The sequence below is a fragment of the Emericellopsis cladophorae genome, assembly GCF_022114955.1.
Source record: "Emericellopsis cladophorae strain MUM 19.33 chromosome Unknown NODE_4_length_1054762_cov_117_872525, whole genome shotgun sequence".
Classification (NCBI taxonomy): Eukaryota; Fungi; Ascomycota; class Sordariomycetes; order Hypocreales; family Bionectriaceae; genus Emericellopsis; species Emericellopsis cladophorae.
In genome coordinates, this window is record NW_026250929.1 from 713,312 (window position 1) to 732,102 (window position 18,791).

Consider the following 18,791-nt stretch of genomic DNA (forward strand, 5'->3'; position numbering starts at 1 on the left):
GGACCCTACTAGCGTGTGGAATCATCATCGAGAACGCATCTGGCGAAGGTGATGTCAGGATTATCTCCGATATGTACCGTAGACCGTTCGGCGCCCGGGGAGGGCCCAGGGTCAAGTTAGCGCGCGCCCGGCTGTAAGAGTGTATGATCTCACCATTATCGATTCCCGTCAATAGACCAGGTGACGCGGGCGAGAACCGCACCACGTTGCAGAGCTACCGCACGGGAAAAGGGGGACCTGGATGCCATTTTACTGGTGCTTCTCGGCTTGGACGTGCCGTGGCCTGGACAACTTGACACATTTGGTGCGCGCGTGGTCATCGATGCGCGTCGCGACAGACGATGGTGAGGGATGACAGCAGCATGGTGTGGATGGAGAACGCGGACACTATTCGCGAATAGCCCGGCCAGATCACTTCACGATCTGCGAAGCCGCGTGAGCGCTTCTCGGAAGGTCGTGCCGCGCCGGGCAATAGTGTCGTGAGGCTCGACCGAGCATCCGGGCGTTGTGTGGGAGAGACATGAGAAGGGCGATGCCGAGATCTTACCCGCCCAGGAGGAGAATGGCGGTCTGCTTACCCTGCACTCCTTCTTCACCCACCACAATCGAGCATCAACTCTGATGACGGGCCACACTCTCGATCTGTCTCCCCCAGACTTCCAAGAGGGCCCAGCCGAGCCGAGCCCAGAGTCCAGTCCCAGACCAACTGCATCTGGCCAACTTCCAAGGGATCTATTCCCGGATGTGCACACGCGCTGCCCACTTTGTTCCGGCACTCCACGTCCAGACGCGCCCATGTGTCTGACACTTCAACTGCGTCATCCAGCGATCGATCAGACCAAGCAAGGCAGGCAAGGCGGGCACGGCATCAGCCTTCAACGCCGGCCATGCTAGCTGCCACGTGCATTCTCGAGATCGCAGCAGCTTCACCCGTCTGACGCGCATTCCTTTCCATCACACACTCTCTCACCTACCTATGTTGGGAGGGCCCGTGATCCCAGCCAACCATCATGCCTCACGACAAGAAGCCCCGCCATCCGTACGTTGCCCTCTGCTGACCTCACCCCTCCCTCGTCTGAGTCTCCTACATCTCGCCCTCCACCACTGACGCTCCGTGACAGCTACCTCTCTGGCAACTTTGCGCCCATCCATTCGACGCTGCCCCTCACACCGTGCGCCTACGAGGGCGAGATCCCGCTCGACCTCGCCGGCGGCCAGTACGTCCGCAATGGCGCCAACCCCGTCACCAACGAGGACCTCGGGCGCGACGCTCACTGGTTCGACGGCGACGGCATGCTCGCCGGCGTTCTCTTCCAGCGCCGGACCCAGCGCGCCGATGATGGCAGCGGCAGCGTGGAGGCGATAGAGCCCCATTTCGTGAACCAGTACCTCCTCACAGACGTCTACTGCTACGCAAAGCACAACCAGTCCCTCGCCAGGCCCCTTCTGCCCAGCATCGCGACGCTCGTCAGCCCGGCCAGCGCGCTTCTACATGTCATGTGGTCCATCTTTCGCGCGGTTGCCCTCGCCATGGTGTCGCGCTTCCCGGGACGTCCGACCATCAGGAAGATCAGCGTGGCCAACACAAACGTCGTCTACCACGACGGTCGCGCCCTGGCCACGTGCGAGAGCGGCCCCCCGCTGCGCTTCCTTCTGCCCACCCTCGAGACCATTGGCTGGTACAACGGACGCCGGGCTCAGCGAGAGGAGGACGCCGACGAGCGCAGCGGTTTTGGCGGCGAGGGCCCCATGGCATTCATGCGGGAGTGGATGACGGCGCATCCGAGGGTCGACCCCGTGAGCAAGGAGCTCATCGCCTTCCACTCGACGTTTGCAAAGCCCTACGTGCGATATTCCATTGTCAAGCCGTCCATCTCCAAGGAGGCAACCCCTCCGTCGACATTCGACCAGCCTGTCCCAGGCATCTCGTCACCCAAGATGATGCACGACTTTGGCGTCTCCTCGCACCACACGGTCATCATGGACCTGCCGCTCGTGCTCGACCCGATGAACCAGATGCGCGGCCTGCCGCCTTTACACTACGACTCGTCCAGCCGGTCTCGCTTCGGCGTCTTCCCACGCTACGCGCCGCATCAGGTCAAGTGGTTCGAGACCAACCCCTGCCTCATCTTCCACACGGCCAACTGCTGGGACACGACCACCCTCATGAACAAGGCCACGATGCAACGCGACACTGTCGTCAACCTGCTGGCCTGCCGGCTGACGTCGGCCGCGACGGTTTTCAACCCCGCCAACATTGCCAGCCCCGAGGTCAAGGCCGTGCAGCCCGAGTACGCCGAGGAGGAGCAGTGCAGGCTGTACTACTACGCCTTCCCGCTCTCCGAGAGCCAGGTGCAGATCCGCCACCAGTGGGCCCTGTCGGCCATCCCGTTCGAGTTCCCCGTCGTGGCCGCCGACAGGGCCATGGGCGAGTGCCGGTACGTGTACGGCTGCACGACATCCAAGTCGTTCACAGTCGCGCTCGGCAAGGCCGCCAAGATTGATTACCTCTCCAAAATCGACGTCCGGACACTCATTGCGCGTGGCGTCGAGAAACCCCCGCAGACCATCAAGGGCAGCGTGGACACGAGGAACGTGCAGCAGGTCGTGGCCAGCAAAGACCCCCACGACCCAATCCAGCTGTTCGCGATGCCGCCGGGCTGGTACGCCCAGGAGCCGCGCTTCGTGCCGCGGACGACGGACGGCGGGCGCGAGGACGACGGCTGGCTGCTCTTCTACGCATTTGACGAGGCGCAGCTCGACGCGCAGGACAAGGCCGGCGACGACGCGACGAGTGAGCTGTGGATCGTCGACGCGCGCACCATGAAGGACGTTGTGGCCAAGATCAAGCTGCCGCAGCGGGTACCGTATGGCCTGCACGGCGCCTGGTTCAGCGAGGACGAGATTCGAGGGCAGAGGCCGCACGAGGGCGTGCGGGCGCTCGGGGCGATTTCGGCGGCCAAGGCGGCGGACAGCCTGGTCGGCCAGGTCCGAGATAGGCTGGAGCGTTGGCTCGGCTAGCTTATCAGAGACGGTCCCCCTTTGGGTGTCAATTTGTTTACAATCTATGGCCGTTTTGGGCACGCCGCCGTCGTGGGGTCTCAGATGGCATGCCAGTGATCAGGAACAGGAACAAAAAAACAACAAACCACGATCCAGCGCGTTGGATGCCATGCGGCGTCTGTAGATGCGGGGGCATAATTTCGCGGTCTGACATTGAAATGGGATTTCCACATCATGTCGCTCATGATGATGGGATTGATCTTGTGTCGTGAGAGTCAGCATCGGCGGTGGCGTTTCATGTTCTATAATTTTCATACGAGTCCATGATCATGCAAGCTTGGGGGGAATGTCTTTGTAGCCTTTGAGGAATTCTGAGCGTCTGTGCCTTGTTCCGGTTCACTGCAAAGCTACAATTTCCGGGTCTGGTCAATACGTGAAGTCAATCGATGGTTTACTCCGTATGGAGCGTTATTCATCGTGTTGAGCAGATCGAGAGCGTTCGGTCTTGGGTTATGCGTGACATTGTGTGTGTATCTGTTTTACGTTCACAAAGTGTCAATATGATAACTATTACTTGTACATTCGGATCGGGCTGTGTGTCATTTACTTGCGAACAGATATGGACGGTATCCTCTGCATAGAAGTATTCAACAACACATTATCTACAAATATATTCAACCACGGATGGCACCAAGAGGCAGTACGGGCATAATCGTAAATAACAAAGTACAACCTCATGTTTAGACATAATTCATCCTATATATGTATCTGAAATCACATCACTTGCAGCTGGCCTTCTCACGCTGGTCAGAAGTCGGTGCGTAGGGTAGCCATTATTCACCAGCCTCAAAGGGGAGCGAGTGACCCACTAAAACCCCTGGCATCTCCTTCAGGCGGCCGGCCGCCCCTGAACGACACGCGGAGCCTCAACTTTCACTTCACACTGCGATTGTGCACAGTGCCCAGGACCACATTGTGCACACCATTGTCGCGCCAATCCATCAAATGCTAGCGTCTATCCTTGACCGCACTTCTCGCGTATCGGTGGACCTGGATCGAGCATGGCACATACACGTCCTCTCAAAGATCGATGGAATGACCTCGCTTTGAGGCCTCATTTCCCAAATGGCCAGCCGGAAGACTCCCTCCAGGGATAGGTAGATTGGACCGGATCGATAATATGGAATGTGAGGGATACAAAAGCACCGAGGGATTGCGGCCTAGCTTGGACGCCCTATATTGGGGCTCCATACTTCTAGGCGGCTCAAGCGATGCTGTCTCACGTCAAAGTTGGCACGCGACGAGGGGGACAACAACATCTACGCCCAGAGCACCAGACACAGCAATAGCTCGTCTTGGAAATTGGAATCCACGGGCATATTAGATCCAGATCCAATGGCTCCCGCTGCGAGCGGCCAAGCTTCTCCGGGCCTTCTTGTCGAGGGAACGGCCACCGAGACATGCCCCCACAAAGCATGCTCGCCCCGTCGAGCAGCATTCTTCAACACCCAGCTACGACCACTTGATGTCTCAAAGAACGCGCTGCATTCTCCAACGCCGCCAGAGAGATAGCGCACACGGCGAAGATGAACCCTCACAGCAAATACTGGAGTCCAGATACGCGTCGAAGACGAGGGCCATCCAAGTATAAAGTAGGGTGAGCCTTTCCATCAAACCATCACCTTTTCTTCTCATCACCAACAGCATCAGCACAGCCTCGATTCCACTCGTTCAGGTTTCACCCCGAGAGCTCTCTTTTCAAGTTCCTCCCCCACACTCTTTTTAGGACTCTAGATCCGAGGCAACACACCCGTCGCCATGCGTTACACACCTCTTCTCGCCTTTGGCCTCGGCCAGGTCGCTCTGGCCCAGAACTCCACCTTCACCTGGAGCTCGACCACCTCGTCCGGTGCGAACCCGACCGAGACCGCTCTCGTCCCCGGCTTCCCCGAGCAGCTGGGTGACTTCCGCTTCTTCGGATGCCTGGCCTCGTCCGAGAACTTCCCCACGTTCGAGCTCATCGCCTCCAGCGACGAGATGAGCCTTGATGTCTGCGCCGCCAGCTGCCCCGGCCGCTTTATGGGCGTCTACAATACCGACTGCTACTGCGGTGACGAGGTCAACAGCGACGACACCCAGCGCGTCGCCAACTCGCAGTGCGACGTCGCCTGCCCCGGCAATGAGCTCGAGGCCTGCGGTGGCCTTGCCGGCGCCGGCGCCGTCGCCCGTCGCCAGTCTGTGCCCCTGTCCGTCCTGCTCTCCGTCTACATCCGCTTCCGCGACTCTGCCGTCACCAGCGGCGCTGTCCCCACCGGCACCATGACCGCGGCCCCCACCGGTACCAGCACCATCACCGAGACCATCACCGACACGCTCACCATCACCTCCTGCGCCCCCGAGGTGACCGACTGCCCCATCGGCCAAGTCACCACGACAACATACACCACCGAGTACTGCCCCGAGCCCACCTCCAAGGCCAAGGTCTGGCACGAGAAGGTCCTGATCTGCTACGGTGACTACTGCGCTCCCCAGCTGGCCTGCACCGACTGCGCCAAGCACCGCGTCGTCTGCGAGGGTGACGTCTGCCACCCCGAGGTCTGCACCGACGACGAGTACTACAAGAAGGTCGTCTGCCACGGTGACGATTGTGTCTACCCCACTTGCGAGGGCGATGATTGCCTCAAGAAGGTCGTCTGCTACGGCGACCACTGCATCCCCGCCAAGTGCTACGGTGACGAGTGCGAGAAGAACCTGGTCTGCCACGGCGACGAGTGCCTCCACGAGACCTGCCAGGGCGAGCACTGCTACGAGAAGTACGAGTGCAAGGGTGACGACTGCAAGGTTGTGCCCGCCTGTGTCGGCGAGCACTGCCCTACCCCCGCGCCCCCTGCCCGCAAGCCCACCCACGCCGATCCCGTGTGCTACGGTGCCCACTGCCCTGCTGTCGTCCCCACGGCCCCTCCCGCCAAGGGCGACAACGCCGGCCAGGTCAAGTGCGTTGGTGAGCACTGCGACAACTACGGCCAGGACAAGTGCGTCGGTGAGCACTGCGACAACTACGGCGAGAACAAGTGCGTTGGTGCGCACTGCGACATCCCCGTCGCCGGCTCTGGCAAGGTCCTGCCCGCCCTGGGCATGGGTGCCATCGCTGGCATGGCCTTCCTCCTGTAAGGGAAGCATGGACGGTCTCGTCTCGGACGCGAGCAATCTGCTGTGGTCGGCGGACCTGGCGAGCTCTAGTGGGTGATGTTGGTGTTCGCTTCAGTAATAGGTAGTTGAGGAGGATATTGATTTGATAGTGAATTCGAATTCTATACCTTGCACATGCTACCTGATCTTCTCCTTCTTGTTTGAAGATTGACGATCTGGCTCCTGGCAGACCCGACCCAAACAGTTGGCCCCAGGAGCTTGAAGACGCAAGATGATTGAACAATGAACCTGACTTCTCCCCAGTGATCAGCGCTACCCCGACTTCGAGCTCCATAGCATGGATCTCTCCCATCCAGCCGGATTGGATCCCCGAAAATGTACAATTCCTCGTCAATGACATTGAACACGAGGCTGGCTGGACGTATCCCGAAAACCACTTCGATTTCATCCAAACACATATTGCACTCCATCAGGAGCCGATCCGAGCTCTGGGAGCGTGTATACTCGTGCGTCCAAGCACGGTCCTATCCGCGACTCTGACCGGCCAACCGACAATGCCATCATGAACTAGTCGTCCGAAACCTGGTGGGTGGTTTTGAGCTTCAAGAGTTCGAGTATGCCGCACCCTGCGACGACGATTCATGCCCCGGCCCTTATCCCTGGAGGTCATTCTGTGAGGAGGCGCGGATTTACGATTACGACTGTTCTTGTGCTGCATCTCATAGCAATTGGCATAGCAATGCATTTGGATTCACATTATTTGAACTACGTTGGTCTATTGCTGTAGCTCGTTGCCTCCCATGTCACGCGTGAAGCAGCGCAGCGTCAATCCAATTTGAGAGCCTATTGTCTCGGAAAGGGGCCCATGCGGAACCTTACTGTTTTTATAGAGTTTTCAACGCTTTTATTTCAAACCATGTTTTCGTGCGCAGGTAAATTAAGGTTAGACTTTGCGCTGACTTGGTGTCCTTCTCAGGCTCATGTATAAGAGGGTCGCATTTCAAGCTCGAGATGCCACTACTCATCTGGCAACGTCCATATTACAACATAGCACTTTCCCTCTGTCTATACCCACTACATAGCAAACGTACGTCTTTTGGATATGGGTACAATGTCTCTTCCGCAACAGACGCTGCAGTCTGCTAGCGGCCAGATGTGCAATAGTGGCACCTGGTTCATCGTCGAGACCAACGGGCGCTCCGTGGTCTACAACTCTCTCCAGCAGCCAGCTCTTTACAGGGAAGCGCTTATCAAAGCGAATCATCAGATCAGGGCTCGCCGACGTGAAGACCAGATCTGGAACAGCATTGCGGCGGCTGTACATGCTATCCCACCAGAACAGTGGTTTCCTCTTCCATACGCCCAGCAAAGTGTCCAGCTGCCGGGGCCTTTCAGTGAGGAGACCGTGATTCAGTCCCTCGAATTTATCATCGCGAAAGAAGAGGCAGGCAGCGCTTCGGAGGAGTCTAATAGGTCTCCTGGCTCGGGAGGTGACTCCGATACGAGCCTGTACTCAATCTAGACGTCAACGCGGCAAGCACAAGGGCTATCACAACGACGATACTGAACCTCCCGTGGGTATCAATGGCAGCGGCAGTGACGACAAACGAGGATATTGTCGAAGATGAGCGGTGGGAGTGTTTACCTCACACGATTTACGACAGCCGTGGTTTCTAGAATCGGGCTATGATCAGCGACGTTTTAGAAAGAGGCGTGACAGCAATGAGCTCTGATGAAGAAAAACAAAAACAAAAAAACATTACACTTAGACCAATTTTTTTCATTTCATTTCTTTGCTATAGGTGTACTTGTGAATACAACCTTCGTCGCACGCACCGTGACGACTCCTTGGTGGCAGGCAGTGGTTGAATCAATGTCAAGAACAAGGCAATGTGAAGCATGCTCATAAGGGGAATTAGTCCATCCCATTCAGACGGCAGTAGACCTTCCTAAGTGCTGCTATAGCGAGGGTAGCCCTACTCTCTGTAGTGTGTTTACCCTGTACGTGCACGGTTCATCTGCAATTCATGGACAGCCTGAAATCAATATTGGTACCCGTAAACAAAACGCCAATCAAATGGTTCAAGCACTGTGCGTGAGAAAAGTGCACGTCCGTGTGCAAAGGTGTTCCTTGCACATGTTGTCACCAACATTGTCCTCGTCAACTGGACGCTGCCTGCTGTTTAACATGGCGGTCGACGCTACCATTGATAATGTCCAAATCACCAACTCGTATCTTACTGGGTCTGCTACAACGACGAATCACTTTAATTACCCCCTGCCACGAGAAAAGTCACTGCACGATCATGTGAGCGAATGCACGAGGGGCAACAGTGTCCGTGAATCTAGTCCTGACGAATAGGCGCTCTATAGGAGCCAACGCCCTTCTCATTCGAGGAGGGTAATGAGTCACGCCATCAGCTATTATCTTAGCTGTCCTTGTTTTCACTAGGCGTATTCAAGATGAAACTGCAGCCGTGCTCGCCCTCGTGCTCGCGCTCGCGCTCGTGCAAAGATAGGACCCGATCGCCTCTACTGCACGTAGCCATTCAGTCATTCGCACACATGTGGCGAGTGATGTCCAGCTGAAAGGCAAAAGCTCAGCCTGAGCTCTGCATGGAAGCAGCCAATGATGGAGGCAGGACATCCCCGGACTGTTGAGTCATGATCGCGCGCTGCGGATTGGCGGGACTGCCAGCACCAGTCAGTAGACGTCGGGATAAACTACAGGCCCGAGATCCCCGGTGAGGCCGGTGTCAGGGCCCACTTGCGCCGGAGACCGGGTGGCGCAGCATCAGTACCGAGCGCTCGGATGCCCGCACCGCCACACTCAACACCCCTTGTCGCGTCTCTCGAGAGTGGTGAGAGACACTGCCATTGCGCGCGTCGCGTCCATGCATTTCAAGAAGTAAGAAAAGAACACGCGGTCCATCTGAGCTGAGCCGTCGCCACAAAAGTAGACAAAGACTAATATCTCACCAATCGGTTGTCTCACTTTCCAAAATGGCGCGGCCCCAAGCCATCATTGGCTTTATGGCAGTAAGAGTCCTACGCCAATAACAACTCACCATCAATTACTATTAGGGTACGATCGTACGCACATGTCAGCGAGAGACCGGCACAGCGATGCTGCGCTCTCCAATTAGCCGAGAGGAAACAGAACAGGCCAGCATGACTCTACTAATGTTCATGCATGAACAGCGCAACCGTATGAAGCATCATGATGTAGAAAATTTCTCAGAACCGATCTGGAGGGGCACGCTGCATGAGCACAGAGGGTCCCTCTGTTCTGTTGACAACCAAGTACGTACGTGCGCATGTCTGTCGTGTGCAGATGATGCCCGCCATGATGCATCCGGTGGTGTCCTCACATGGGTTGGGCACAGTCGCATGAGCACCACCTGCACAGGAGTTCTAGATGTCGGCTATGCCCTGATAGAACTGCAGACTCTGTCATTTTGCATCACAGGATGATGAGGAGAAGGAGATAATTCTTTCCGTGAAAGTCGCGCTCAAGAAGACGAGATAAGGCGAGGAGGTCCAAACACAGTCCACGAGCGTGCGCTCGTCCGTTGGGCTGCAACGACGAGGTCGTGTTGGGCCGTCCTCCTAATTTACGGATGCCTGTTGGATTCTGATTGCCCTGACCGCGGCAGCCCTCTTTCGCCGGGTCCTAATAAAGGCACGGCTGTTTCTTATTACTCGAGCCTTGGGCGCATGGGCGTCGCTTCCACGCCCCCTCCCTCCACCCCTGTCCATGTCTATCCGGAGGGACGTGCATTGCTGGCACTTTCTGCGAAACAAGAAGCCCGACTCCCAACCAAATCTCCTACCATCAGGGCTGTGAGAATCAGTACGTCACCGCGCTGCCTGTTGCCCTAAGAAATGTGTCCTCGAGCTTGGTCCTTTGTTATATTTACAAGACATTATCAGGCAGGATGTCTTGGACGAGGCAGTGCGCACCCCTCTCCAGGGACCACATAAAGACGGAATTCCCATGTTGCATTGCAATCCCATCCTGAATCAAAAAAGGCAAATAATGATGGGCATCCGGCCCGAGCACACGTTCCTTGGGACAAAGAGTCAATCATATGGAACGCACAAATTTATGGGAAAATACCAAAAAAGAGAAGGAAAGAAAAAATGAGAAAAAAAATCTTCCCCGTTGCTGTCGTGATAGACCATTCGAAGAGTCGGTGAATACATGCGTGCAAACGCACAGTTACGTGATGCGAAGGCTCCAGTCGCTACTCCGGGGGTGTAAAGGCAAGGGATCCTAGAGCAGAGGAGACTCTAGCTTCATGAAGCTCCTCACTGCGACTGGAGGTACGGATAGCTTCAGCGTCCAGTCTTCCTGTTCCGCGGCAACGCCATCTTCTTTAAGGAATTCATTTAGGACGGAGACACAGCTGACAACAGCCGTGAGTGGGCCACCACTTACAGAGCTAGTCGGGACTGGATTCTGGAGGAGGGGAGCATCCAAAGTTGCCAATCAGGGATGCAGACAGCGTGCAGCCAGCGTCTAATTCGATGGCCAACATGCACTTTGGACAGCAATACAGCGCATCTTTCAGATGATTGGGAGTTTGTTTGCATTTTCTCTGCCTCTGTGGTGACTCACATGGTGTCGCGTTAGAGCAGAGGAGGAAATCCGGTTCAGAAACTCAGGCCGTCTTGCCAGAACACTGTTCTGTTGTTGTTCATCGTCCGGCAAATTGAGCCATGGCTCAGGCAAGAATGTGTGAAAATTTTTCCATCCCCTTGGAGGGACAAGGGGTATTATCTGTGGCCGGCGGCGCGGAAAGGCTGGTGCGTCACGCCGGGCCCACGCCAGCAGGGGGTGGCTTTCTAGAAAAAGACCAGGATTGGAGGGCTGGCCAGCCAATGGCGATTTCGTTCCCATCCAGTCGCCGAGATGTAATCACTATCTACGGAAGGGCGTTTTGAACTGCTTAGGGTAGGGCGTGCTTCTGTAATACGTACAAGTATGTTGCCTGCCACACAACATGTGGTAATTTCGGTGCGGACAAGGTGAAGCCTGCTATATCGGACAGTCCAGTCTCATACTGTGCGGTGTGCGGCATGCGCTGGCGCTGCTCGCCATTCCGCCATGGGATTTGATGCCCTCCTGAAGGTCCCTTGATGGCAAACCCTCAGATGGAAACGAAAAGACGAAACGTGAGTTACACAGCGCTCAAGGTTCTGTGGCTGCAGATTGATCCTCATCGAATTTTGGAAAGCATGAGCGTCTTGGTACCTTGTGTAAGCTGGCAAACACGCAGGCAAACACGCAGACAAAAAAGGTGAGTGACTGGGCCCAGCGCGACGCTCTGCTCAGCTAAGTAGTGAACAGCCTCAAACACGCGTTGAACTTTGTCTATGGATGAGAGACAAGAGGGAGGCGACGCGTCGGAATGTTGAGGCTCGAATGTCAGAACATCTCAAATAATAATCAGACGAGGCTGTGGCAGCGAGACTCGACGAGACGACCCACAGATGCCTGGAAAATATCCCATTTGCCAGCCTCGTCGGCGGCATGGCCCTTGAGCCTTTCGGGCAAGACGCTGTGGGCTTAACATGGTGTCCACGCAGGCGTCCCGCAAGGGCCGCCACCTCCACCTCCGCCAGACGGCACGGTACGATGCGATGCGATGCCCTGCGATGCGGAGGTGGTGCATGAGCGCTTTGCAGCAGTTCGCTCAACATTAGACCTCTCTCTTCCCACGATTCTTTTGATGCTTGACCACAGTCGAGCGATGGAGATTTGCTGTCAGCGTCGAGGCGTGGTGGTCGTCAGCCCTTCCCGTTTCCATGCGCTCGAGGGGGAAACCAGCAGCGTGCTGAGCTGTGAGCTGCGAAAAGGGTACGACTGGTTTCGCACAGCGCGCGAAACAGATCAGATGGAGGGTGGCGCATGTGACCGTGATCAAGCTCATCCGAAGGTGTGCTGGGACGTCCGTCATTGGAGCTTCAGACATTCCATATTGTCGGCATGGTCGTTGGAGCACCAGCGGGCGCTTATGTACGAGAGGCAAACTGCATTTCGAGCTCGTTGTCTCGGTGGACCGTTGATGTTCCTTTTGGACTCGCAACTCTGTTGCTTTGGCGAAGGTGCGTAATTTGCCGCAGACAACTGACCCAAGCAAGTGATGGTCGTCGTAACAATAAGCGACGACCAAATCTGTGCAACACCTTCTTTGATTATCAGCATGCACGCACGACTTTGCGATGCTGATTGCGCAGCTTTTAGCGACAGTGGTATGTGGCGTGCGTGGCGTGTGTGACTGATGTGACCCAGCCACTCCATTTGTTGCCAGTGATTGATGACTCGGGAGACTTCAACATACGTACGGATACTGTCAGAGCTAATGGCGATACCAGCAGCGATAGGCAAAAGCTGACATCGTTTCGGGACGTTTTTTTCATGGACCTCCGGGGCAGGGGTTGCCGTTCCGTATGTACGTAGACCAGCCTAATCGCCCTTCTGCCCAGTGAATTGGATTTCTCTTCATCAGTGGAGACCACAAGCTTTGCGACCAGGATCTTCGGTGACCAGCGTCGCAGAGTCCAGACTGACGCCTAATGGCTGGGGTCCCTAATCTCACCTGGACTCCGACATCGTCATGAAAATGTGAGTACATGTAGTAATGAGACCTGAGGTTCTCGGTCTGATAAGGTGAGACCCGCCCGTAGTTTCGGTGAACCAGCTTGCGTCAGGCGGAAGCGACGAGAGGCTGGGTCGTTACACCGGCGAGACAAAACATGCTATTCGAGGGAATGACTCTTAAAAAGCTGGCGTTGACTGCCTGCAGACCGGGGATCACCTGCTCACCGAGGAGCCGGCTTCTATATTGCTTTGTGACTGGACCTACGGAGTGCGGACCGCAACTTCTCGCGCAGTCTGGCACTGTTGGCGCACATGCTGGTTGCTTCCAGCGCCGTGCACGCAGTGACTAAGCGCTGCTGGAGCATGAGTGGTGTTAGGCCCACACCCCCTGCGCACACAGGCAGCAACACCAAATTTCGCGGTTGCTTTCCTGGCTGCACCCCGGTCATCACTTGGCAAGCACAACCCCTGCTTCTTCTCTGAGCCCCCCTGTCCCTATTTTCCCTGCCTGAAGCAAAGGAGTCAACTGTGGCTACAGCGCGCACAAACAGACGGACTGTAGCCCCCTCCAGAATCCTGCGTGCAATATATATCTCGACGCACACCCACCACCAAACCAGCCTCTCGCTTCTCTCTCCCTTTTCTCCCTCATTCGTTTGGGCTTTTTGCACCAACAAACACTCACTACCACAAACTTTTGCATCGCGTCTCTTTAGAGCGTCGTTGTCGACGTTGAATCTCCACTCTACCGCTTTTTGATTTGTTTGCTGGTCACCAACGTCCAGCACGCAAATCCACGTCTTCCTGGACGACACAAATAAGCAATAGGCCAAGTCATTCTGGAGACAGGCCCCTTTCCCACTATTCTCTCCTTGATCTGGGGGAAATAGCAGCATTATTGCGTGACATAACCCTTGGTCATGTTTGCAGTACCACGACACTTTATCAACCCATTCTCAACCGATCACATACCAGAGTGACAGGACTAAAACCCGAAAAAAAAAAAAAACGAGCAACGAACAAACCGCATACGATCGACGACCTACACCAACCCGCGACGCGCTGGAGCGAGGGAGTGTGAGGAAGTTGAGCAGGAGACGCTACAGGAACATCGACGGCAGTCTATATCATGTACGCTTATCAATCACCAAGGACACCCGGATCGACACCGGACTACGAATACGACGACTGGGAGTTTGCAAGGATGAATTCGGCCACGCCAACCCCCTCGCCTCGACAGAGCTGGGTCGAGGCCCAGCGCACGCCTCAGCGCCCGTCAACCCGCATCGGCCACAGCCGTCACAGCAGCTACTCGGCCTCTGCTTTTAGCCCACGCCCGCCGAGGGATTCTCCACGATACAACAGTTCCGGGGAATATGCCACGGTTGATGTGAGTTATGAAGATTTTCCATCGCGTGGACCTTCCAAGTCCTTCCACCATCGTTTTCCCTCAAAGGATATTCGGAGCTCCTTTGCCCATGTTCGGTCCTTTTCTCCCCATGACGAATCCGAAGACGACGAGGTCATCGAGGCCCTGCGGCGCACCAATGTGTTGCCTGCCCAGTCGCGGTCTAGGAGTCGCAGATACACCAATACTTCTTCCGACTACGATAGGGTACGGTACACTGACCGCCGCCTCTTTTCACAGGAATCACCCCTCTACAACGAGCCAGCTTACACACGGCACCCTGCCGCCGAGGTGCCCCGTCCCATGGCGCAGGCTCGCGCCCCCACCAGCCACTCGCACACTCGTCGCGCCTCGGCAGCCATGGGACGCTCCGCTACGGCCCGGCCCCAGCAACAGCCCCCCTCGAAGAGCGACGTTCGTGTGCACCGCGCTGCTACTCAACTCGATGCGGACCGACACCAGATTCCGGTTGGCTATTCACTCAAGAATTGGGATCCCCGGGAGGAGCCCATCCTCCTTTTGGGCAGCGTCTTTGACGCCAACTCCCTCGGCAAATGGATTTACGACTGGGCTGTGTACAGCGTGGGGCCCCGGGCGCCCATCGCCGAAATGGCTGGCGAGCTTTGGCTGCTACTACTTGACCTGACCGAGAAGACCAACAAGTGCGTTGAGGAAGGCCTCAAGACACGAACCAAGGAAAGCAGGCAGATTGTGAACGACCAAATCGATGGCAGTGAACGTCTTATGAAGACCCTGCGCCTGTTGCTCAAAAACTGCGAGGCGCCCATGCTGAAGGCTGCCAGCAAGAAGAAGTCAGGCCTCGGCAAGAATGCCGGAACTGAATTTGTGGATACCCTCTTTGGCCGTGACCGGGAGCTTCCACGCGTCGAGAAGTTCATGCAGAAGGTGAGGACATGGAGCATCCGCTACGAGGCCAACGTGGCACCGCTCCTGCTCAACCCCACCAAATGATGAGGAGACACTATTCCGGGAAATTCCTCTTTTCTTTCCTTTCCTTGTCTTCTGCCTCGACCGCGCTGCCCGTGGACCCGGACCAAACAGGACTTCCACTTGACCGGACGGAATGGCCACGCATACACGGGACTGTACAACTACTGTTTGCCGGAGTCTTTGCTTTCCTTGGATACCCCTCGTGTGTCTGGTTCGACACTCGGATCCTCTACTTTATTATTATTATTTTCCTTTTTATTTTTTTTTGGGCGGTGCGACTATTATTTTGAAGACGTACATGGGCAACCTGTACCAATTGCCAATGTGGTCAAGATTGGACTTGACGACCCTGGCTGGGATGTTTCGTACACCATCCCAACGGAGTTCCATTTTTCTTACTCTTGAGATACCCAGCATTCGTGGCGAGGTAGCGACGGAAGAAGAGTGAATTGGGGCAGCGAACGATTTCTTTTGTTGTTTGTTTTTCTGTTCTGGTGATTTGAAAAGCTTGGTTGCTTTGCGTTCGGCTCGGGAAAAGCAATTAGATGGAGGATTATTAGATTTGCTTGGGAATACTTCACGGTAATTACGGTCTATGCATTGAATGGATGGGCTTCTAGATAGTTGTGGATGCGCTCATGCGCTGGACGACATGGCGTACGCCATGATGTCTTTCTATTGATAGGCGGAATACAACGTTGGAACTTCAGTTACTTTATCCTTATTGCGTGACAAAAGATAGATACCCGCCCTGGCTCGACGAGTCTTGTCTTAAAGCGATAGATGCTCTCTGCCTGATGAGGACTAGTCTCCATGGTACTGGAGGTGTACGCCGTCGTTGCGGGCCAAGCCTAGGCTTGTGTACGGTGTACATTTGCACTATTACGAGGCATCATGCGCGATACCAAGCATAGAAGATGGGTCTGGCGATTCAAGAAGCACGACGAAACGGAGACTTGGACTGGACTGGAGCAGCGCTCGACGTCAACTCCACGTTACTATTCCTAGCTGCCAAGGACTGGACTTTGCAAGTGACTGTAACCCCAACTTAGACAGCGTGCTCTAGATGGACATCCCCGCCCTTGACTAGAGATGAGCTCAGGGGACGAGTAGGATCGACCAAGCTGAGACCCGTTTCGGTATCCTCGACCGCTCTCTTGAAATGCCTTGGGGCCACCTTCATAGCATATAGCTCGTCCAGCGTGTCTCGGGAAAGAGATATCCAGCCGCCCACGCTGGCGATCAATCCCACGCCCAAAAAGATAAAGCCAATCTTGCCACCCGAGTTCCCGGCATCCGGGTTGATCATGTAGGGGACGGCGAACTGCATGATGAGTCCCCAAAGCGAGTTGGTGATGGTGATGAGACCTTGCGTAGCGGCCCTCAGTCGCATTGTCGCAATTTCGGAAGCGAGAACCAAACCCGCAGCGCCAATCGAGAGCTTGTAGATGAGGGCCCAGATGTACAGCAGGGCCACGATGCCCCAATTCGCTCGAGACTGGTTGGGAATGCACCCAGAGTACCAATGATGAGAAGCATGAAGCAAAGCATGAGCTGCGGGCCTCGAATCAGGAACCGGCGACCGTAGGTCTCTGCCAGTGGAAAGGCGGCGGTGCTCGTGAGGAGCATGACCACATACAAAGCGATTGAGGCCCCAAAATAGTCTTTGATGCCGATGAGGTCAGGAAAGTCGGTCGCGTAGCCGATCACAAATGTGGCGCCAATCATCTACTGGACGAGGCAACAAATATGGCGGTACAGGTGTGCTTGCGGTTCTGTGTGTCGAAGCATTCGCTTTCTGCTTGTATGTTAATGCCGAGCACCTTTTTGGAGGACGACAGACCAGAGGTGCCGTGCATGTCGTTGGTGATGCGAATCTCTTCCTTGGCGGCGGTTGATTTCGATATCGTCGTACTCGGCTTCCTGTAAGCCATAGATGCGGCGAAGTGCTTTCTTGGCGTCGAGTGTACGGCCGCGACGGACAAGCCAGTAGGGGGACTTGGGGAAGAAGGGCCGAGCCGCCGCCAAGATGACTGTCGACACACATGTCCATTAGCCTATGTAGACCGAGTAAGAAAAGAAGAGCAGAAGTACGGCGGCTTACGAGGAAAGGTGTACATGGCGACGACAGGTAGCCACCACTGCCACAGGCCGTCAATGTGACTACTTCCCTGGCTGACGACGACAGTGGCGAACTGGCCAACCACGATGCTCGTGTTGAGGAAGCACAGGAAAAAGACACTCAGTTCCGGACGGGCACGTCTCCCCGATACACAGGGGCGAGATGGTGAACATCATGCCAATGGCGATGCCGTTGCCGCCCCGGCCGGCCAGGTGCATCAGCCAGTCGGGCGCCAGTTGATGGAAGAGGACACTGGTCACCGAGATGAGTGACGCCGCGAGGATGCCCCCTTTGCGTCCGAACCTCTCGAGTAACAGCGCAAAGATGAAAGTGGCGACGATTTCGTTGGCGGGCGCGATCGAGTTCCAGGCGGACAGACTAGTGGGCGGGAATGAGGTAGCTGCCATCCGGCTGGAGCACACCAAACTTCTCTCGAAAGGCGGGCAAGGCGGCAAGCTGACAGCCGGCGACAATGTCAAAGCCTTGCATGACAACATCCGAGGAAATCAAGAGAGCTATGGGCCACTTTGTCAGCGAGGGGCGGCGGACCAAGAGACTGAAGAGGAGTGATGGCTGTCACCGACCCCATAGCGCAAAGCGCGACCGAGACTTGAGAATCTTCCATTTGGTGTCTGGATTGACAACATAGTAGTCAACACTGTGGGTTCTCGTTGGTGGTCGCAAGGTCTGTGAGTGTGCAGAGTTTGACCAACCCGTTGGTCAGAGTCATGCTGAACCTGGGAACTTGAGAATAGGAATGCCCGGTGTATTGATGCGTGAAATATCTGAGGGTGAGGTTGCGCTATGCAGGGAGCAGAGTGTTCAGTCTCACGATGGAAGCGAAAGGAGAGAGTCAATATTTCTATGTCAATACGGTCAAAATGCCATGGAAATGATGAAGATGATAGCATACAACGTCCAGCGGTTGACGATGCAGTTGCGAATGCATATCCGTATGTTCGGCATCACTTGAATATACGCGTCAAAGAACCCTTGGCAATCTTTGAGCACCTCGGGCGTGGCTGTGTTATCTTGGATGCTTTGATACACGGCCGGCCAGTAGATCGACAACTTGCAACAGTAGTACTGTGCACGGAGAAAGTTGCCCAGAGGTTCTACGGACAAGTAACCAAAAGCGGAATCGCTCGTATCGGCGTCGAGGTGCTGGAAGCGCACAGGCTCTGGAAAATAGCCATACCACTCATCGAGCTGTAGCTCGAGCTCCAATGCAATGTGTGGCGCGTAGACAATCTCACCCCGAGGGGTCCTGCGGATGGCGGTGTTGCAGTGGTGCAGCATCCGCCTCATAGCGATCTTGGCGAGGAAATACGACTGGGTTCGATCCGTCCGAGGGTCTTCCGCGGAGAGCGATGAGCTCTCGGGTGAAGTGGTGGACGCCCTCGACACTCCTGTCCATGACGACAGCGGGCAAGGAGGCCATGGCAGCCTCTAGTTAGAGCTCGCTGCTGTTGTCAGAAGACGCGGCGTCGCCCAGCTCATGATCTTGCAGGACCAAGAGGACCCATGCAGGACTCGGGCCCTGGCGTCAG

General features: G+C 55.8%; 5 protein-coding genes across 5 annotated transcripts; 3 read left to right on the forward strand and 2 right to left on the reverse strand.

Moving 5' to 3' along the window:
* Nucleotides 1-1,010: 1,010 nt before the first annotated feature.
* Nucleotides 1,011-3,021, forward strand: J7T54_006601 (carotenoid oxygenase; the record flags this gene model as incomplete). The annotated part of the gene is made up of 2 exons (XM_051503050.1): nt 1,011-1,039; nt 1,122-3,021. The coding sequence occupies 2 exons, from the start codon at nt 1,011-1,013 to the stop codon at nt 3,019-3,021; spliced, it is 1,929 nt and encodes a 642-aa protein (XP_051365412.1).
* A 1,800-nt stretch (nt 3,022-4,821) lies between these two features.
* On the forward strand, nt 4,822-6,174 carry J7T54_006602 (uncharacterized protein; the record flags this gene model as incomplete). The annotated part of the gene is made up of 1 exon (XM_051503051.1): nt 4,822-6,174. The coding sequence occupies one exon, from the start codon at nt 4,822-4,824 to the stop codon at nt 6,172-6,174; it is 1,353 nt and encodes a 450-aa protein (XP_051365413.1).
* A 7,715-nt stretch (nt 6,175-13,889) lies between these two features.
* J7T54_006603 (uncharacterized protein) lies at nt 13,890-15,140 on the forward strand (the record flags this gene model as incomplete). The annotated part of the gene is made up of 1 exon (XM_051503052.1): nt 13,890-15,140. The coding sequence occupies one exon, from the start codon at nt 13,890-13,892 to the stop codon at nt 15,138-15,140; it is 1,251 nt and encodes a 416-aa protein (XP_051365414.1).
* Nucleotides 15,141-16,167: 1,027 nt separating this feature from the next.
* On the reverse strand, nt 16,168-17,648 carry J7T54_006604 (uncharacterized protein; the record flags this gene model as incomplete). Its single annotated transcript, XM_051503053.1, has 4 exons — nt 16,168-16,673; nt 16,943-17,152; nt 17,224-17,330; nt 17,395-17,648. The coding sequence occupies 4 exons, from the start codon at nt 17,646-17,648 to the stop codon at nt 16,168-16,170; spliced, it is 1,077 nt and encodes a 358-aa protein (XP_051365415.1).
* A 469-nt stretch (nt 17,649-18,117) lies between these two features.
* Nucleotides 18,118-18,549, reverse strand: J7T54_006605 (C6 transcription factor; the record flags this gene model as incomplete). The annotated part of the gene is made up of 1 exon (XM_051503054.1): nt 18,118-18,549. One exon carries the CDS (start codon nt 18,547-18,549, stop codon nt 18,118-18,120), a length of 432 nt encoding a protein of 143 aa, XP_051365416.1.
* Nucleotides 18,550-18,791: the final 242 nt, after the last annotated feature.